At 40.9% G+C, this 21,388-nt stretch overlaps 1 protein-coding gene across 14 annotated transcripts in view; it reads left to right on the top strand.

The window, feature by feature from the left end:
- The window catches only part of EXD3 (exonuclease 3'-5' domain containing 3), a 297,653-nt gene that overhangs the window by 100,216 nt on the left and 176,049 nt on the right, over positions 1-21,388 (top strand). For all 14 annotated transcript variants that reach the window (XR_004755034.1, XM_035341982.1, XM_035341980.1 and 11 more), the window contains 5 exons: positions 247-414; positions 11,828-11,881; positions 12,570-12,709; positions 13,529-13,629; positions 20,962-21,035. Coding sequence is in view for 13 of the 14 variants with exons in the window: in XM_035341982.1 (XP_035197873.1) it covers positions 247-414; positions 11,828-11,881; positions 12,570-12,709; positions 13,529-13,629; positions 20,962-21,035 (537 nt within the window). In the remaining variant the exon portion in view is untranslated. The remainder of the gene's footprint in view (positions 1-246; positions 415-11,827; positions 11,882-12,569; positions 12,710-13,528; positions 13,630-20,961; positions 21,036-21,388) is intronic.

Here is a 21,388-nt window from a genome sequence, read left to right as displayed (position 1 = left end):
ACAAGGCCATATGCCTTTTCCAGAATTATCCTGCAAACATTTAATGTTTTTAAATTGGATGCTGTGAAAAAAATGTGTATCATATTGTTCTGATTTCTGCTTGCAGACTCCATGGGGAAATTGGAGAATCCCTTCCCAAGAAATTGGCTTCTTCCACTGTTTAAACAAGCTGAATTTTCAACTGCCATTGAATTGTAGCCATCTTTACTGAATCTGTGTTTGATTTTTTTTTTTTTTTCTTAATAGTCTGGCATGAAGCTGAAGAAGCTGCAGACCCGTGTACTCAGAATACTAGCGCAGTGCCCAGCTAATCTTCTTGACCCTCTGATTAGCATTTACCAGCTCCATACAGCAGACCGGAACTATTTGCTTGGACATGTCAGTCATCTTTATCACAGGGGTGATTACAAAGAGGTGGGTCATGTCTTTCAAATAAATTTACCTTCCCAGCTCTCTAGTTCTCTGTTAAGGTCTGTGCCCTTTTTTGGATGCATTTCAATGTGAATTCCATTTCATCACAGCAGCTGCACACTGTGAATGGTACAGCTTAGCATGGTCTTCTTATGTACAAGAGTAAACTGTGTTCAACCTAGTTTTTTCTAATGACTGAATACAGAATACTAGCAAGTCCTTCCTCTAACCCTTTTTTGACCTTTGAAAGTAATAGGTTAATAGAGTTTAATTTGCAGAATTTAAGAGGATAGATATATTCTTTTTTTTTTTTTTTCCTTGTCCTTGGCAAGAAAATAAGGGATTTTAGTAGTTGGTCATAGACCTGCTGTGCTATCTCCAGTCTGCCTGCAGTGAGAAGGGATTGGAAAATCTCTACTCCCACATGATTACTCTAAGCAAAGGGTTCTCAGCTTGAGGAGGTTCTTGAATCTTATGTGTGTGTGTTATTACTTACGTATTTGAGTTTGAGTGACTGACACTGGCAGAAATTCGCTAAAACCAGGATTTGGTATGTTTACCCTGTAGTTTAGGTATCACCATTTGCTGATATCCTTGAGAGTGTTTTCAGGAACAAAATACAATACTGTTATTTTTTCTTATTTTTAGCTTTAAAAAAAAAAAAAAAAGTTTGTTTGTTTGTTTTCTCAAAGAGAAATAGTTTGCTTTGACAGTGTAAAGCAGCCTGACCTTGCTTAGCAAAAGAAAAACATCAAATAGCATTTTTATAAGTCCTGTTCTTTACTAAAGCTCAATTCCAAAGTAACGTCATAGAATTCCATTATTTCTGATTTTTTGAAAATAGAAAATAAGCTATTTCATGTGTGATTAGAAGTTATAGGTAGCTACTTGAAGTAAACTTTTTTGCTCAGTAAGTCTTGAACATGAGTGTTTAAAAATCCTAACAGAAGTATATTATTTCACTATATTTAAGTGTGATTTTTAAATCCATGTCTTCAAAGATATTTATTATTGTCTTTTAGAAATGCAGTTTTTTCTAGATCTGGTTTTGGAAAACTCCAAATTTTTGGTGGAATTTGTTTTTCAGTTCTTTCTTCCACAGAAAACTCATTTGCTATTCATTCCAAGTGTGAAGAACAGGAAAGCTCAATTTGTGATTACCCTCAGCCATGACTTTCTTCTAGTGTTGTTTTGTTGCCAGAAGGATGAATAGAATTATCTTCAAGAATAACAGGAAATCTTTTATTCCCCTCGGGGACTGATCATACCTCATTTCACAGCAACTAACCCACCCCCCCCCCCAAATGGAACAAAAATGGAACTATGGCTCTGAACATTTACAATGGACTGTGGCCTGTCTTTTCTTCCTGTTCTTCCTCATCTTTCAGCTAGGACAGTAAAGCAGGTTCAAGTGCAAGTTTTTTTCGCTTGTGTCTCATCTGAGAGGACAGAAGTCCTTATAATTCCTTGCTCTTATTATTTGTTTTCTGACCCACATGCCGCATTTCCTATAAGACACCAGACTTATTCTAGATTATTCATTATTCCATTTAACTCTTTTGATACATTTTATTCTATTGTGTTTGAATCCTAGAAGTCCACAGCTTTGATCCATGTGTTGAGATTCCTTTCTCTCACAAAAGTTTTGGAGAAAGAACACTTCAGAAAACAAGATCCCAGTGTTCCCGGTGGACAGGCATGGCAGTTATGTGTTTCTGAAGCTCATCTGGGCCTGCCTGTACTAACTCCATGTTAATAGCAGAACTGGTCAGAAGCTGAACCAGTTTGTTAATCACACCAGTGTAAAGGTCTGCAGTTGAGTTAAGCTGCTGCTTCTTGCTCATTGAGCTGGAGCGCAGCCTTGGTGGTAGACCTTCCACGTGTCAGGGTGCAAGTGTCATGGGGGTGTCAGTTCATAATGGGAAGAAAGATCATCATTTGTGTGGAGACAGTGGTACTTCTGTTGGAAGATGGTGCAGGTGGAGGTAATCTTTTATTCCAATGTAGTAGCATAAAAGAGTAGCTGTTTCTAGGAGGCACCTGATTGAGATGTGGGATTGAGTTAGCTGGCCAGAGGATGGCAGTATTTCTCCCATGACACAGAACAAACTGATGAAGTGACAATTAAAATAAAAACCAGGGGCATTTAAGTGGGGTTTCTTTGGAGGTGTCTGGCACGTTTGGCGTTTTCATCCATTCTTTTGTGAATGGGGTTTGCAGCTGCTGGAGTAATATGGTATGGGGCCTTGCGTGACACTCCAGAGCAGTGAAGAGCATTTCTGAGTCCTCTCCTCATGGCTGACAGAACATGAAAACTCCTGTTTTAGAGGAGAATCTGAACAGAGGGGTTGTAATGTCCATGTCTGGGCAGCTCCATCTGAAATACCTGCAGTTCCATCTAAAATACCTGCAGCTTCATCTCCTCTTAGGGTGGGTTGGGAAGCCCCAAGGCTGAGGCCGGCCGTGAGGCACCGTGCATTGGGCAGGACTGGGGCGGCCGGCGGCACCACAACCTTCCATCGGTGGCTCCTCGGGCATGCAGGCCCAAGTGCCGGTGGATGGCTTTGTGGGAAGGGCAATGGCTGCTGGTGGAGCCTGGACAATGTGAGGATTCAGCAGACCGGGGGTAATGCAGTGCGAGCGAGTCTGTAAGAGGCCCTGAATAGGCCAGGCTGTGCTTGAGAAGAATGAGGGGTAGGCAGAAGGCAAGCTAGTGTTTCATGGTCATCTTATGTTACACTTCAGCCTTTCAAAGAGTGTCTGGGGCTGGTTGAATGAACCTCTCTTGCACTGCGAATGCGGGAGGCTAAAGACAAAGGAGACTCTTGTCACTCGCAGGCCTCTTTCGGGAATAAAAGCCATTGTCACATGAACAGGGGCAGTCTGGCAGGCTGTGCATGCTTCAGTGCCCCATGATATCGCTAAGTCTCGGCAGAAATCACATTCAGGGCCCTGTCAGCTTTGATTAGCGGGGTCTCATGACTTAATGTGCTGCGATATTTCATGTCTAAGGGTGGCGGCTGTCTTTCTGTGGAATGAATGCCCTCTATTGTCCACTGAGTTATTTTATTTACATTTTTTTAAACAGCTTATAAAGGTAAAAAGATAGCTGTGCTTAAAAAAAAAAATCAAATTCCTTTGCTTCTGGATCATTAGTAAGTGCTGCTCAGGTCAGATACAGTGAAACTTGTTTTCACAGTCAGCATCAAAGTTCTTGTCTTGTTCAACAGCTTTATAGTAAATTCTGAACAGGTGGCAGTGGAGCTGGGTTTAGGAAGGAAACAATAAATAATCTTTTTAGCCTCTGACAACCAGAAATATTCCTGGGCCTGAGAGAGCTCCCACTCCAACTTCTCTCTGCCAGTGACTACCAGTGTGTCTTTCTCCCTTCATCAGTTTGTTTCATAAACAAGAACGTATAAACAAGAACACAGGTCTAGCTTATTAGTGCAACAGGGAGTATTTACTTTTTAACAAGTTGTTGCTCATCCTGACTTCTCTGTTTTTGAAAGCTGAGTGTATTTTTCTACTAATGTTTCATTTGTTAATTTATAAAAATGGGGAAGGTTGATTCTCCATATTAAGTTCAGAAAATATTTGCTGTTTCAATTTGAATAGTGAGGGTTATCTTATTAAAAAAAATCAGTTGTTAGAATTTGTCATAAAGTAAGTTGGAGTAGCCACAGGAAAAGCTCCATAGAAACAGAATACTAAGTTTTTGTCGGCAACACATACTAATACAGAAATATTTTGAAAACTCAGTGAGAAGAGCAGCTGACCAAAGAGCTAAACTTAAAGGAATACAAATACGTTAAGGTCAGGAAATGCATAGCTCAATCAGCAACATGACCCTATTTTTTTCCTGTAGCGATGTTTTGAACAGTTTCAGGGATGTTACTGCTTGTAGTTCTACTTCATAGTGGTGCTTGAGTACACATCATGTATTTTTGCAAATATAAAAAATACACATCAGTGTTAAAATTGATTGATCACCATAATGGATGTTCACATTTTAGATTTCTTCAATCTGAACTTTTTGAGCTATTCTTAGGACAGTTAAAAGTCTCTGATTTTGCTTCATTCCCCAATTCCCCACTTAAATTTCAAAGGTTTGTTCATTTCATATGGTATTTGCACACGCTTATATAAAAAGTGTGAACTTGATTTCATTGTTTCTTTTAAATTAAAAATATTTGATAAGGAAACCAAGGAAAATGTAACAAGGTGGTGATGATGGTGTCAGTCTCAACCTCTTTACTTATCAACTTAATCTACTGCTTTAGCTGTGCATTGTCTGCAAGATGCATTGCCGCTTGAACAGGCCTGCCAACCTGCAGGCCATAGACAACTCCATAGTCTGTTCCCAAACACCACATCTTCTGGAGCCACTTTCTGCTGCTGGCATGTCTGCTGAAGTGGTTGGGAAGGAGCTTGAATGTTGCTGGGAAATAATAATTCAGAAGGTAGTACTCTGCTTTTGCTGCAATTATTACTGGGCTCTCGTCAAGCAAGAAGAGAGCTCTCCAAGAAGAGGTGTCAATGTGCAGCAGACCTACCCACACAGAGAGTCCGGATCTGAAGAATCTGGTGAAGGTGGGTGGCCTGAGTACACAGGAAACTTAGGCAGTGCTGTAGAGGATCTTTAGTTGTGAGGGTGCACTGACGAGTTAAATCAGGTTTAAAACTGCTTTGAGTGACCTGAGGAAGACTGCAGTGTTTGTTTTAGTTCCCTCTTTCCTTCACCTGTATGCACACGTATTCCAGCCTTGACTTCTACTTCTCTCTCTCTTCCTCAAATTCTTTACATATGACTAATGCATCATCACTTACTTTTGGCTGTCTCACCCCTTATAAAATATGGTCAGGCTCTCTTGAAAGTAGACCTGGTAAATCTCATGTTTTTCTTGTTTCTGAAGATCTTTCCAAAGACAGCTGTGTATATTGTGTGCTCTTTAAGCAGGAAGTAATTAAACATATAACCTGATGTCATACACTATGCAGTGATGCATTGTGAGAGTTTGAGCAAAGTTGATTAGCCACAAGTTTGAAAGGAGTGATTCCAAAAACACAAAACAGATGTTCCCAATGATTAATAAATGATGTGCCTTTTACTCAATTATTTCTACCATTATTATGTATCTACACTTTGATCACCATGATTTGTCTTAGACATGACATTGGATCCTCCTCTGAAAATCTCACTCTGTTGTTTGGTCTGTTCTATGGGTTTTCAGAAATTCCTTCACCATTGGTTTAGAAATACTACTGTAAGTGAGGCATATTTACCTTTGTGTTGTCTCAACTTGCTTACAGCAGGGCTAAGTAATGCAGGAGTCATCAGAAACTGTTTGTGTCTGTCCTTCATCATCACTCCAAGCAGTGTTACTAGCAAAAGGTTATTCCTTTGATGCTAACCCCACCGTGGGAAAATTGCCTAAATTGTCAGTGTAGGCACCACCCAAGTGCACATGCCCTTGCAGATAAGATCTGGTGTGGCTTCCTGCGCTTCATACTGTATGTGGAAAGAATAGTCATTTTTAGATGAGACAGAGCCAAATGCATTCAAAACAAGCAGAGAGAATCAGGTATCAGTGCAAGTGTGTTCACTTAGAAGAAGTCACCATTTTCTCATATTCTTGTTTCTGCAGTTGCATGACTAGAAAAGTGGTCTCGGTGCAGTGGCAGCTGTGGTGCTCATGGCTTGGCCTGAATGCATCATGTTCGTGTAACTTTCCCCATGCTGTGGTCAGTGCACCTCCACACTATTTAGATATAAATTAAGCTATTTTTGTCCACCTTTGAATTCTTTCCCATCTGCATCCAACCCTCCTTCACTGCATTTTTGAGACTTTATCCTCAGTAAGCAAAGAAGCAACAAAATGTCGAAACATGATTTTTCTTTTCCCCATAATTAAAGAATGATCTAGAGCTCCCTGAAAACAATCAGAAGACTCATAAACACTGAGGAGATTTGAATCAGGTGATGGGTCATCACCTTTTTTCCTGTACTGCTAAGCAGTGGCTTCATCATGTACCTGCCCCTGTATGCTTGGGGAATGAAAGGCAAGAGAGAGATCCAGCTTTGGGGCCCGGACTGGGGTGGGAGTGTTGCAATATAGGTTAAACACTTGTATGTGTTATTTCTTTGCTTTTATTAGATTGCATTCTAGGAACTCCATCTGTTTGAAATAGTTTTGTGAACAGACTATTTGAATCACATAATCACCTGTCAGGACTGTAACACATTCTCGTTCATAGATTGAGGGAGGGCGGGTAGACTGTCCTCATAAATTGATGATATGTTGGAGTTCACCAGAGCTTTTCGGTATTCTTGTGCAGTAGCTGTTTTTTGGTTTTGTTTGTCAGCTGGTGAAGTGGGGGAGGCATCTGCTGTCCAGGATTTGGGTTGCCTTGCCGTTCCAACCTGAGTTTGAAGATCTGTAGCTAGACTAGCATGACTGCTAGCTTTCAGCTACCCTGGCTAGTCTCCTAGCACAGCTTGGACAGTGCAATTGCATATGTAGAAATGTTTGTTGTGTGGGAAGGGGGATTCTCAGCATTTCAATTTGAGTGTGCTGTCTGCCTAATTGAAGTGTTTGTTTTTTAACTACAAAATAAGTCTATGAACGAGGTGTTGCTTTTCTGGAGATTTTATCATCTATAAACAGACTGTTAAAAATAGGGTCGTTTTACACAAAACTTGTTTGTGGAGTGAAACAATTCAAAACATGATAATAACAAAACAGAATCTTAAAATAGCCTAAAGTTGAGACCACAGACACAGCTGCCAAGCACTTTCATCTTTATTACAGTTACTCATATCTCTTCTCTTATTATTCCTATTGTAAACATGCTGATTTTATCTAAGTTGTCCTCGCTATTCAGCCAGCCAGCCCATGTAGCTGCACCCTGCAGTCCAGACTGGTTGTTTGTTCCTAAGGCATCGAAGGTCAGGCATCACCTTCCAAGCTTTGCTTTGTGCATGGGAAGGGCTGCTGCCCCACTACTGATGGTGCTCCTGCTGCAGGAGGCTACAGCCGCCGTCCACCGGCAGCAGTTTGTCAACTGTTCCATCACCTACTGTAATTGGATGATGTTAAAATGGTGTTAAAAACCAGCTCACCTGAATTGCTTGAAATGGGTGAGCGTTGGTGGCAGGACAGTGTTCCTCTGGCCCGTAGCAGCAGTGGTGGCGTGAGGTGGGTCTGCCACAGCGGGGTTTGGAAGGTGCCGTTTCTCCACACGCTGGCTACATGGATAATCATTGCCCTCCACACTGCAGAGCAGTATACACATCCAGCAAAAGAGGTAAACCTAGCCTAACACAGCGTTGTGTTCATCTGATTAGGTCACCTAAACTGTTAACAGAGATAGAGATAAAACTATGCCATTTAGATAACAGTTGTGCAATTAGGTTAATCTGAACATGGCTGTGAACATTAAAAAGCTATTAGGGAAACAACTGTGTGCTTGCATACTAAAACTAACAGATTACTTGTGTAATAAAAGATACAAATGAGATCAAATGGTGAAGCAAGATTTTGAGAGGTTTGTTGTTGTTGTTGTTGTTTTGTGTTTTTTTTTGGCCAACTGAGATAGCTGGGAAGAGGAAAAAAAAAAACAGCTGTTGAAGTTTGGGAGACACAAAACCCTTTTTCAAGTCCAAAACAGAAATAGCAACATTCATCTTGTGTACAACTTGAGAATAATTTCTCTGCTTGCACTTTATGATGTTAATCTGATAATTTGCGAGAAAAGGTACTTGATGCTTGTGGAGCAGAATAGCACATTTGGCCTTAAACTGGTGGACTTAGTTATCAGGTCTGAAGTGAGAGAGAAAATTTGTTGCAGAATTAGCTGGGCTGAGACATTATTATGTGACTTTCTATTCAATATCTGATTTGTATCACACAGTCTTTATATCTTTATATTCATGTTAGTTCCTGGTTTTGTCACTTAAAGTTCTTCTCATAATTTCTCTTCTTGATCAAGCATGGACAGTCAGTGTTTTTTTGTTGTTGTTTTTGGTTTTGGTTTTTTGTTTGTTTGTTTTTGTTTTTGTTTAAAAAATGCCCCCTGATAACTGGGCATCATTATTCTGCTGGACAGTCAGAATTAACTTAGGTGATGTCTGTTGGTTATTTACTTTTGTATACAGTCTTTGATGCAGTGGATGTACAACACACATACATTTTCCAAAAGCTAATGCTATCCACAGCTTCCTACCCCCTCCTGCCTCCTACCCCCTCTTAGGTTATTTTTCTTGTTAAAATTTTCTGTAAAGATTTCATGCAGTGAGGGTTAACAGTGAGGTTTGTTTTGGGGGGGGCAGAGAGGCATTTTTTACTTTATTATCTTTGTTTACATATTCTAACATGTAACAGTTAAAAGAAAAACAAATAAAAAACCACAACCATCATACTCACGATCTCTTTCTCTCAAAGCAAAATGAATAACAATATCAGACAAACCTGTTGAAGAGAATAATTTTCCTGTAAGGCCTAACCTCTTGTTTTCATCCTCATCTGAATAAATAGGCGTTTGTGATCTACGTTGATGAAATATTCTGTTTCTTTGGCTATTGCTTAGCATTACAAGCATGCTGCAGTAGGGTCAGAGGTGCAGCACTATCAAATTTAAGTTTCAACCATCTTGGAAAACACAGCCTAACTTTTTGCTTAAAATCCTAATTAGTTTATGTGTCTCCAAAGCAAAGCACAGTTAGATATTAATATATTTCACAGAATCACAGAATGGCTGAGGTTGGAAGGGACCTCTGAAGATCATCTAGTCCAACCCCCCTGCCAAGCAGGATCACCTAGAGCACCTTGCACAGGATGGCATCCAGGTGGGGTTTGAATATCTCCAGAGACGGAGACTCCACAACCTCTCTGGGCAATCTGTCGCAGTGCTCTGTCACCCTCCCAGTAAAGAAATGCCCCTCATGTTGAGCCACAACCTCCTGTGCTTCAGTTTGTGCCCGTGGCCTCTCCTCCTGTTGCTGAGCACAACTGACAAGAGACCGGCTACGTCCTCCCAACACCCTCCCCTAAGGTATTTATACACATTGATGAGGTCTCCCCTCAGTCTTCTATTTTCCAGGCTAAAACAGGCCCAGTTCTCTCAGCCTGTCCCCATGCGACAGGTGTTTCAATCCTCTAATCATTTCCGTAGCCCTCCTCTGGACTCGCTCCAGTACTTCCATGTCCCTCTGGTACTGGGGAGCCCAGAACAGGGCACAGTACTCCAGGTGTGGCCTCAGCAGGGCTGAGTAGAGGGGCAGGATCGCCTCTCTTGACCTGCTGGCAACACTCTTCTGAATGCACCCCAGGATACTGTTGGCCTTCTTGGCCACAAGGGCACATTGCTGGCTCACGGCTCTTCAGTCCAGCAGAACTCCCAGGTCCTACACCTCAGAGCTGTTTTCAAGCAGGTCAACCTCCAACCTGTACTGGTACTTGGGGTTATTCCTCCCTAGGTGCAGGACCCTGCATTTGCCTTTGTTGAACTTCATAAGGTTCCTCTCATCCCAACCCTCCAGCCTGTCGAGGTCCCTCTGAAAGGCAGCATAGTTCTCTGGGGTATCAGCCACTCCTCTGAGCTTTGTGTCAGCAAACTTGCTGAGGGTGCACTCCGTTCCTTCATCCAGGTCATTGATGAATAAGTTGAACAAGACTGGACCCAGTACTGACTCATGGGGGACACCTTTAGCTACAGGCCTCCAACTAGATACTGCACCACTAAGCACGACTCTCTCTGTTGTCCAGCCAATTGCCAATCCACCTAACCATCCACTCATCTAGGCCACACTTCCTGAGCTTGTTTATGAGGATGTTATGGGAAACAGTGTCAAAAGCCTTGCTGAAGTCAAGGTAGACTACATCCACCACTCTCCCCTCATCTACCCAGCCAGTCATCTGATCACATAAGGATAGCAAATTAGTTAAACACGACTTCCCCTTGGTGAATCTATGCTGACTATTCCTGATCACCTTCTTGTCCTCCACATGCTTGGGAAATGACCTCCAGGATTAGCTGTTCCATCACCTTTCCAGGGATGGAGGTGAAGCTGACTGGCCTGTAGTTGCCTGGGTCCTCCTTCTTGCCCTTTTTGAAGACGGGAATGATATTGGCTCTCTTCTACTCCTGAGGCAAATATATGTCTGTAATTTCATATTTCTGTAGTCACCAAGCTGAGACAGGATAGACGGTGGCTGAGCCAGTTCTTCTCACAGCCTGACTTACTGCAGTTCACTATAGCTGAGTTTCCTCATCTGCAAAAGATGCTGTTTGGGGGTTAAGTTGTGAACGTGGCAGGTCTTTGTTATCATAGATTTGTAGATATCACAAATGGGTTAAATACAGTTCTTACTGTCTTTCTGATTGTGATCATAGAATCACAGAATGGTTTGGGTTGGAAAGGACTTTGAAGCCCGTCCAGTTCCAACCCCTGCCATGGGCAGGGCCCTCTGTCCACAGCCCAGGCTGCCCCCAGCCCCATCCAGCCTGGCCTTGGGCACTGCTGGGGATGGGGCAGCCACAGCTTCTCTGGGTAGCCTGGGACAGGGCCTCACCGCCTTCATGGTAAAGAATTTGTTCCTCATGTCTAATCTAAACCTACCTTCTTTTAATTTAAAGCCATTCTCCCTGTCCAGTCACTGCACTCCCTGACAAAGAGTCTCTCCCCAGCTTTCCTGCAGCCCCCTTTAGGCACTGGCAGGCCGCTGTAAGGTCAACCCGGAGCCTTCTCTTCTCCAGGCTGAACAACCCCAACTCCCTCAGCCTGTCTCCATAGCAGAGGTGCTCCAGCCCCTTGATCATCCTCGTGGTCTCCTCTGGACTCGTTCTAATACTTCCATGTCCTTCTCGTGCTGGGGGCCCCAGAGCTGAACTCAGTGCTCCAAGTGATGAACCTTAGTACATTCAGGGGTCTGGAGCTAGGCAGAAATTATACAAGCTAAGACCTCTTCATTTGAGATTCTTTCAAGTATGAGTAGTTTTTACAAAATAAAACTATTTTACAAAACTTAAAAGGCACTGCAAGATGTATATTCAAGTTAATTCAGAAAGATATGATGGGTCAGGATTTTTTAGAATTATATTGCTAGAAAATATCCTTCATAGCTAAGTTTGTCCAAGCACATTACTTTCTCTCTCTCCTTCTGCCAGAAAACCTGATCTTTAGTTTTTATGCCAGCGTATGCTACTTCTGCTCACAATATGCAACGCTGCCAGGATTGTTCTTGTACATTTCTAAGTGGACTGTATGTGGTCACGTTTATACTTGAAGACATAACAGAAATAATTATTACATTAAAACTTTCTATAGTAGCATATATACTTAACTTTGGAATAACACCTGTTTATCCACTGTGTTTTCTTTTCCTAAATACACTTCGTTTTTTTTTCTCTCTAGGCAGCCATACTGAGTATTAAGCTAAAATTACAGCCAGATCAAGATGTGGAGAAGGTGAGTCATTTCCTCTGCAGGCCTCTCTGTCTTCAGATCCACCTTTTGTTATGCAGCACATCCATGAAGGCCCTCCAAGTTATGATGTGTTTCACTTGAGGCTTTATCTTGTTTGCAAGAAGTCACTGCTGCATTGCTAAGGTACCTTTACATCTGGAGAAGTGACAGACTATATTTTGTTAGAGCGCATTAAAGCTTATTAGACTATTTTTCTAGCTACAACCACTGCAATCAAAAAATCTACCTGTGTTCTTGACAAATGGTTATCATGGTAAATTTTATTGGTTTTGCTACTTTCAGGCTTTGCCACTTCAGCTAATGTTTTATGTTGGAAATGCCATATCCATCTTTTAGATAACACTAGTTAGCGATAACCCTCGGGAAGCAGGAGCCTTACAGCCCTTTGTATTCTTTCTGTAAAATAAGGTTGGCAGCAGGGATTTTTAAGACTCTTCCCGTCTTCTGAGAGAAGTAACACGAGTTTATTAAGCAAGGGTTTTGTGACTTGCTCACCATGTCTGAGCAGTAGGGGATGAGACAGCCCTCTGCAAGGTTTTAGTCCCGTTTCCTGCACATGAGCTGCAATGCTGTGGAACCCTTCCACACCTCCTACTTGCTGCAGCACTCAGACTGTTGAATATTGTGATCAAAGGCAGGGCATAACATAACATATTATTTCTTTTCCTAGATGTGTATGCCACTACTGTTTCAAGATAAAATTAACTTGATGGAAGATTATGTGGGAGAGTATCCTGAGCTCCAGTGCAAGCTCTTACAGATCCTGGACACCTGGTGTGAACCTGGTTTTAATATCAGAGACATTGCAAGGTAGAAATGTTTGTTGAATTTCTAAACAGCTGGGGCCAACTGGCTGCCAGAGGACATTATGTTCTTTGGTTGTCTATCTAAGATCATTTTCTCAGCATAATGCAGCGCAATATATTTACTTTTCAGCTGAGAATGGGGAAATTTCTGGCCTCTGTGCCTGTCTTTTCAAATGCCTTAGCCAGTAAGACAGGGGTATCTTTCCTATTGACAGATGCTTAGCACCTGACAGGAGAGAGGAGTACAAAATGAAAACTATGTAGTAGATCTTAGCAATATAACAATATCAAAGCTCCCTCCAGGATGTACTAATCAGACTCTCGTGCTCTGCTACAGACAAGGCTGAATTTCAGTATCGGTTGTACAGGTTTGGTAGGAAGATAATACTGTGATGAAGTGGCAGAAAAACAAGAGAAGCAAGTGGTTAACCATCATGTTCTCATGAAATAGTTCTGTGTGTTTTAATTTATAAATCGCCTCTCAGTAGAATAGCTCCTGTCAGTCACAAAGCCAACAGTACAGTAAAAGTCACAATGTTGTTGCAGTGGTTGCAGTCTTAGTTCTGAAAGAAGATGAAGGAATTACTGGCTTTCTCTTTCTTCAAAATAAGTCTCTGGCCTTGATACAGTCTTTGACTGGGAAATGCGTGTGGTTGTATTGTTGGCTTTTTGCTGTAACTCAGGAAAGGTAGGAGACTTTTCTTACCAATACCTACCAAACCCTGATATATCTGCTGTTAAATATCTACTATTTGCAAAACCTTAGGCAATTCCACAAAGGTGTTCTGTTTGTGCGTTTTTTTCTTATTTTGTTTGCTTACAGACAATATCAAGGTCTGTCCAGCTACAAACCAGACAAATTGAACCACAAAATGCTAAGCAAGCTGGTCTTCAGGCTCCTAGACCGATTTAACGTAGATCCAGGTATGTGATATTGCAACATCTTCTGGAGTTACCTCACCAATAAAAAACAGATTAAGTCAATTTATCTTCTTCCGTGTTCAGCAAGGAATCTCTGCTGTAATTTATCATGGGGAGTTTCAGAGTTTAATTAATGGTATTCAAAAACAAAGTTGGTAAGTTATGGGAATTACCACTTTGTGCTGTCATAGAATGAAGTGCTTGTGACTAATAGACTGCTTCTTCCATGATATGAAATAAATCTTGACCTCAGAATGGCTCTACATAAACACATAATGGTCAGCTTTGAGTTATGACTCCATTCCACTCACATAAGAAGCAAGTCATTACTCATCTGTGGATCTGTTTTCTTGAGTTGTGAGTCTGTCAGTACTGAAGCAATAACCCTCAGGAAGCAGGAGCCTTACAGCCCTTTGTATTCTTTCTGTAAAATAAGGTTGGCAGCTAGGATTTTTAAGACTCTTCCAGTCTTCTGAGAGAAGTAACACATTTCACATCATTGAATAGATCTGCTTCACTACCAGTTGTCTAATAAAATCTTTGTTTTGCTTTTGTTGTTAGTGGAGACTGTTGATCTTTTCATTTTTCTTTGGGACCTTACGTTGGAAACCTTTAGATGCACCATAAGGTTTCACCCTACAAAGCTTCCATCATCAGCAGAAGACACGCAATTCTCTTTTCTTGGACTGAAAAGTGTTTTCTAACCACAAATTATAGGCTTATTATGCCTGGCAGCAACACTATATTACATATTAATCTTCACATCTTCAACCTGCTGCTCAAAAGTTAGTAAGATAATCCTTGCAGACCCCCATTGGAGGCTAAGTAAATATAATTTAACTTAGCACATTGGTGTGAAATCTGAGACACAAGGGGGTGATTTATTTAACATCTAAATCCTTCCCTGGAGTTTACTAGTCTTCAGTAATTTTTTCTCCTTTGTAAGACTGGTCATTCAGTAGGCTGTATTGTCCTTTATGATCTGTAAAGAACATTGAGTTTTTCCCCTTTCTTTTTGGAAGATTCAAGGGTATGGTGTTAACTGTAAACATGAAATGCATGTGAATTTTTGCTCACATGCAAAATCCTGATAAAGTTTAAAAAAAAAATCTAGCAGAATGAGAAAGAAGAGTATGTACCTGTTGATCTCAGGTGCTCTCTGTGGGATGACAGCATGTTTTAGCCTGGTGATGGTGCCTCAGATATTGTTGCTGCCAGTAATAATGCCAAACTCTCACTGGACCTCCATAGTAGGTTCACGGGTGAGGAGCTCCCTTGAGATACACAGAACAAGAGTCTCACTTATAGACCCTATTCCTGGCAACGCTTCCAGAGAGTGATTTATCCTATGCCAACTTCAATATCTACAATGTAGGGTAAGTCAGGTGCTAGAGAGGACTGACCCTTCTATTGATGGGAGATGGGATGTGGGCTACTGATTTAGAAAAGATGGCAGATTTGGGCCAGCTAAAGCTAAGGTTGGCTGATTCTCACTCACAGACTTGCATATGAAAGTAGATGTTCATTTTTTTACCTAATAGCACATGTAATTCAAAGCAGCACTTTACTAAAAAAGTTGGCCTCAGTCTCCTCTGAAATGCTTTGGAAACTTTGAATCCCTGCAGAGGAATTTCTGCTTTAGTGCTGGTTTGTCTTGGAATGAATTGGAAAATGGTGGCAGTTTTCCCCTTCTCCCCTCCTTTTTCCTCTCTTTTCTTTAGCGAAAGTAAATCTAACTGTGATGAAAGAGAGTTCAAAAAGGAAGCAGACTAGGTTAAATGTACAGATTTTAAAAACTAATTGTTCTTGTTCTGAGCAGTTCCACCAAATTCTAGCAGTAGGATGAAACTCACACTTCTTGTTACCTAACCTGGTTGTGGGCTTGCTTGATGCTGCAGTTTTTTGCTGCTTTCTGTCTCCTCTTCTCTCATGACTCCTACTCACTGCAAGAGGCTGAGAGCAGCAGCAGCAGAGGGAAGTGGCTTTTGGTGAGAAAGGCTGGAGGAGGACAGGGTTTCTTGGTATGAGAAGGCAAGCTTATACGTGACTTAGTTATTGTAGTTCCAAATCTACTTTCATATTTTGCTACCCAAGAGCTCACTGTTGTCCACTTAGAAAGTTTCACTGACTCCTAAGCAAAACTTAGGTGTGTGTTGATCAACATCTAAGGTCTGAAACATTCCTTGGAACAGCCAGTCTTAAACTTCAGAGCCAGATAAGAGGTGGCCCAATAAAAACAAAAGATCTGGAGCCTCAGAAAAAATAACCCATCATCTTAGATTAGTCCACTTTTTCTGACAACAGAATGTTGGCATTCCTGCTAATACACACAGCAGTGGAAGATTTTCTTTTGAATCCCAGAGGTTTCCCAATAAATTATGCATGGATTTTATATAATTAGCTTTACTGGGGAAGTAAGAGGTTGGGTAGAAATGGCAATGATTGAGGAAATAGAGTTTTATAGAGTTTTTTCTCACACATGGGTCAGTTTATGCACTGGTTTAACAAGCCTTGTAGCCATTGCAGGCTAATTACTCTATGGAGACCCTGTGACATAAATTTACAAATAAAACTTTTAGTCAAAACAGTCCTCACAGATGAGGGAATAGACCCTGAAGTCTCAAGACCCTAAATTACAACTGTCCTTATTTCTTGGACCTTAGCACTCATGGCACAATAAAGCAGATATTAGTGGTATTGATGGAAAAGAGATGGTAATTGAATGTGCAGTTAAAAGTTGTCTTATAGCAGCTTAAGCACCTTAATTCCTGAATGCTATGAACGTGTTCTTACTGTAGTCTTTTTAGTATAAGTGTTTTTAGTATAAACCTGAAGAAATGTTGTTCTTCATTTGATCACCAAGTTGTTCCTCTTGGTTTAACATTTATTTTAAATTCAGTGTGAATTTTCTAAATGAAGCCCCAGAGTTGTCTTGTGCGATAAAGTGTTATCACTCCGATAGTGTTGGGGCAGCAGAGGGCAGACGAGGGCTGCTCAGCAGTCGTTGCATTTGCTCAGGTAAAGCACAGCTGTCCCCAGGCTTCTCCAGGTCAGCCAGAGCTGAGAGCAGGGTGTCAGCAGTCACCAGGGAGAGCCCCACAGGAACCCGTGGATTCAATGCACTTTGAAAAGATGCTGTGCCAGAGAGAGGAATGACTGTTAAAACTCCATGAGAAAGCCGTTGGAAGGAGGATATTTCAAATGTTTTTACCTTTACCTTGTTAAGAGCAGAAGATTATTCCTTTCCTTTCCATATGCTTTACAAGGGTTGTCCCCCCTCCCTCCCTCTCCCTCCTCCCATTCCTTGGTGATGTCCTTTCAAAGTTTTTTATTTAGCTCTTGAGTTACACACCAGCACATTTCTGTATAACAATGTGACTAAGGAGCACCTCTAGGCTTAGACATTAGAAGGTACGAGCCTTCTGCTCCTGAGGTTGAAGTGGCTGTGGAGTCAAGCTGTCAAAGGATAAGGGAAGTGAACATCCAAGGGTCCATCTTTGGCCCTTACCTTCTCAAAAGCATTTTTCCCTGCTGAAATACAAGTAGTAGAAGATGATCTGCTTTAGACAAGACAAGCTGGCCAGCAGCTCCAAGCTTTCTATTGGAAAAGTCATACCACTCTTGTAGTTCTAAGCATGAATATGTCATATGCAGATGTGTGTAAAGACTACACTGGAGCATTTTTTCCGTTAGGCATAGATTGAAACCTATTTGCTATGCTCACTGTTTTTCCTTCAGTCAGCCAATGCTCCAAACAGCAAAGCTAGCAGGTACCTCAACAGTTTGGGGCCAGTGTGGGGCTTCTGCTGTTTCACTTTCCCTTCTAAGGACCACTTACCCTGATCTTCAGTGGCACAGAGCGCATTATGAGAGACAATTTATCTTTGAGGCTACAACAAAAAGAGGTTTTCTTGAGTCCTGCCCTACCCTCCAGTAATTTGCACTTGAGGAATAACCTCATCATAATATACTGAGATTAATGCACCACTCACTCCTCATCAGATTCCCCAGCAGTCCTTAGCAATATCAGGGCAAAAGCCTCTAACATTTCAGGTACTCTGATTTTATTAAACCAAGGCTGCTTTACTTTGTCCCAAAACAAAGTGTGCTTTGTGTGGAACCTTCTGTTCTGCCAGGGCAGGGTAAAGGAGTCTCACTGTGAATGGAAGTCAGGATCTCAATCTCAGTATAACAAGAGGATCAGGTCTCCATCCCAGCTCAGGAGGAGTCATTTGTGACATGGGAGCAACAGCCACACACCACACCTAAAAATGTATTGCACCATGTCCCCAGAAGACACAAAACTGCTGTTACATGAGTGGAATAGGTGTGTATTAATGGTTCATTCTCTGTGTGACAAATGGATTTCATTTTTACTTCCTCTCTGTTGCTAATAGTCACTAATTCTCTGCTAATGGCTGACAGCAGAATGGAATTTTTTCTTCTGAGTTAGTCCCAGATGTGAACTGTAGCTCAGATGCAGCACTGCTGTGGTGGAGCTGCCAGATTAAGAATTAACACATGGCCAAGAGTTGCTTTCCCTGTATTATACTGTTTGTATTCCATTGGTGCTCTACAACCCAGTCATGATTCCAAGCCCTCCACAGTACAGACACTGAATAGAAGGATGGTTTCTGTTCTGAAGAACTTAGGTTGTTATCTTTCGGTTCTGCAAGCAAAACACTGGTTTTCACTCAGGAGATTGAGTTCAGATTCCTGCCCAATCTTAATGAGTTGTGTGATCTTGGGTAAGTTGCCCTTCTCTGAGATGCTTTGATTTCTGGAAGTGTAAAGCACAGATGGTCGTGAAACTGCAGTGAAAAGATTTGGCAAAGATTCTGCAGGCCACCTGTTTCATCTTTCCTGCCTCAAAGCCAAAGGAGCTTTCCTTCTGTTATTTCTATATAAGATGTGTAACTTGTTGTTAAAGACCTCCAAGATGGAAAGTTTACAACCTCCATACAACCTATGGTAGTTCTTCTCTAGCCTTGCTGTTAGATTTTTTTTCCTCCAAAATGTTAACTGGAGTTTCTCTTGCTATAAATTAAGTTCATTACCACCAGCTTTGTCTACTGTGAATGTGGAGGTCTTGAAAACCCTCAAAATGTTGCATTTGACTGTATCAAAAACATTACTGTAATAAAGATGAGGAACAACTGCTGCTTCATCTTTATCCAGGACACAACTTACCGAGTCACAGAAGAGTATCAGAAGGACTGATATGACATGGATTGTGGGTTTGGGGTTTTTTTGGACAGTGCAAAATCTGTAACAAATAACATTTTCTAGGTGCTCACAAGTCGTATGTTTGTTACAGTATATGTCTAGAAAATATTTTTACTTTTCCAAATACAGTTGTACTATATTTGGAAACTATAGTACTATAGTGGTTTGTATTTTTTTTGTAGTAGTAATTTGTACTTATAGTTGTATAGTACTTTTATAGTACTGTGGTTGTTTGTACTTTTTTCAACTTTCTCCCCTGTGCTTCACATCTTCTCAAAGGTGACTCTTATACAGTCATGGATGGGTTACATGAGGCCTAGGATTTGGAAGCATATAATGCACCTGAGCGCACATGCTAACCTGATTGTTCCTTCTCTAACCTCCGTTATAATCCATTTGTTGCTCTTCTTCAGTTAGCACCTCTAGTTGGGCCTTCTCTAATGAAAAGTGAAGAAAAGCAAGTATTGTAATCATTTTCATTCTTCATGCCCTAATTTATCAGCTTTCCTTTTCTACCAAGTGACTGACTAGCACTTTCCCCGGTCTTCCTCTTTCTACAAAAATATTTTCAGAATGTTATTTTTTTCCTGTCTTTGTGGCTTTTGTTAGATGCATCTCATAGTTAACTTCGGGTTTTCTGACTTTTTGTGTTTGTGTTCTTCTTTTGTATGTGTCTAATTCAGTTCCACTTTCTGTGTATTTTCTTGTTGTATCTGTGGTCAATAAGAGCTTCATCTTTACCAGAGTTAGTCTCTTAGTTCACTTCCAGTTTTTCCATTGCCAGCTCTTCTTACCTTCTTTTCCCCTTATAAACTATTTCCACATTAAAAATTATTTCCAGTTCTCTGAGTTTATTGAAGTCCATTTTGCTTTTATTTTGCTGTTCTTCCTTTGAACTCTTCAATTCATTGTCTGTCTTACCAAGTTAGCTTTCATCCTCACGTTTTCAAGTAGTTGCTCTCTGTTGTTTATAATAAAATGCAGAAAATGGATTCAAATTCAATTTCATTCTGTCAGAATAGAAAATGTCACTAGTTTCTTTTAAAATGTTCCAGAGTATCTGTGTTTCTCTGTCTTGGCACTTTAATTCTGATTCCAGAGTCTGGTATTCAAGGATCTTTCTTCATTTGATCTTTCTTCATTCTCTCCATTTGCAGTCCTCTGGGCATGCCACGCAAGACAAGGAGAGTCCTGTGCTCTGAGGCCCTCTGAATCGGTAGCACTGGTTTCTCCTGGTGCCCGCTGAATGTAATGAGGCTGTAGGGAATTTTCACTTTACTGTTTTCTGTTACTATTTCTGAATGTTGATCCTGCTCCTTCTGGCCACCAGCAAGATGGTTTTAGTCACTGAAACCCCAATGAAGGCTTTGGTTATGTCTTTCCATGTACATGCATACCAGCATTTAGCAAGAACTGACAGATACATATGCTAATCCTATTTAATCTATTTTATCTTCTACATGTATCTCTTGTTGCATTGGATTTCAAAACAAGGCGCTATGCGAATATCTTGTTTTCTGCAGTTGTAATGAGGCAAGTCTAATGAAGATGGCAGGAATAAAAATAAACACAACTGTTGCGTGCTAGCTCAGCAAAACAATTGTCACCTCCCTTTTTGTATGGATATGGAGTCTCTTTCATGGGTATATATTTTATTGGATAAACCATAGACGCAAGTGTAAATCCTGAGTAACATGTTCAAAACTGCTTCAAAGGATTAACAGCACGACTTCCATTTAAATCAAAATTAATGCAGCCTTTGGAGACTGGAGGTGTATGAGGATGCAATGTAATTAAAGGTGTGAAGTCATTGACTGTGAAGGATATTGAACCGGCAAGTGGATCTTATCATTCAGGGGTGGTAGAACCAGAGATATCAGTAGCCAAGGATTAGCATTGGTAATCGTGGTTGAAAGTGTAAATAACAGTTTATAGTTTAAATAAGCTGACAATGTGTGTGTCTGTCCCTCATTGTTCTAAGTTTGATGGCATCCTGCCTTCCATTTACTGAGTTCAAACTTGGGGAAGGAAAAATGTAATGTCTAGACAGTAAAATTTAACGGAAGTTCAGCTATGTTGTATACTTAAATGTCATTTTCCTTCTTTTAGCTCTCTGCCCTAATGTCATAAATCAGCGGCACTTAAGAACTCTGAATTATCTCTTTTACAAGAGGTTTGTTGAGGTACGTTTCTTTATTGTGTGGCATGGGTGTGAATGAGTTTTCTTATTTATTTTTGCATTTAGAATAACTGATATAATAGAGATATATTGGTTATACATGAACAAGCTCTATATACATTGGGTATGCCACTGGACCTGTACTTTTTGTGATTGAATAATTTGTGTGTCCATTCATATTCTAATGACTGGGTGTTACAGTTGCGCAGAGCTGGATGCATCTTTAGCAGCTATCTGGGACATGTACATTGGGATATACATAGATCAGGGTGGAATCTCCATGTGTTCAGTTTCAGCCATCTCAAATAAACAGGGAGCATATTGGGGAACATATTGGATAGAGATTTTTTTTTTATT

This window comes from Oxyura jamaicensis, chromosome 17 (genome assembly GCF_011077185.1).
Source record: "Oxyura jamaicensis isolate SHBP4307 breed ruddy duck chromosome 17, BPBGC_Ojam_1.0, whole genome shotgun sequence".
In the NCBI taxonomy this organism is placed as follows: domain Eukaryota; kingdom Metazoa; phylum Chordata; class Aves; order Anseriformes; family Anatidae; genus Oxyura; species Oxyura jamaicensis.
Note: the sequence above shows the minus strand (reverse complement) of the source record. Positions and strands in the feature narration are given on the sequence as shown.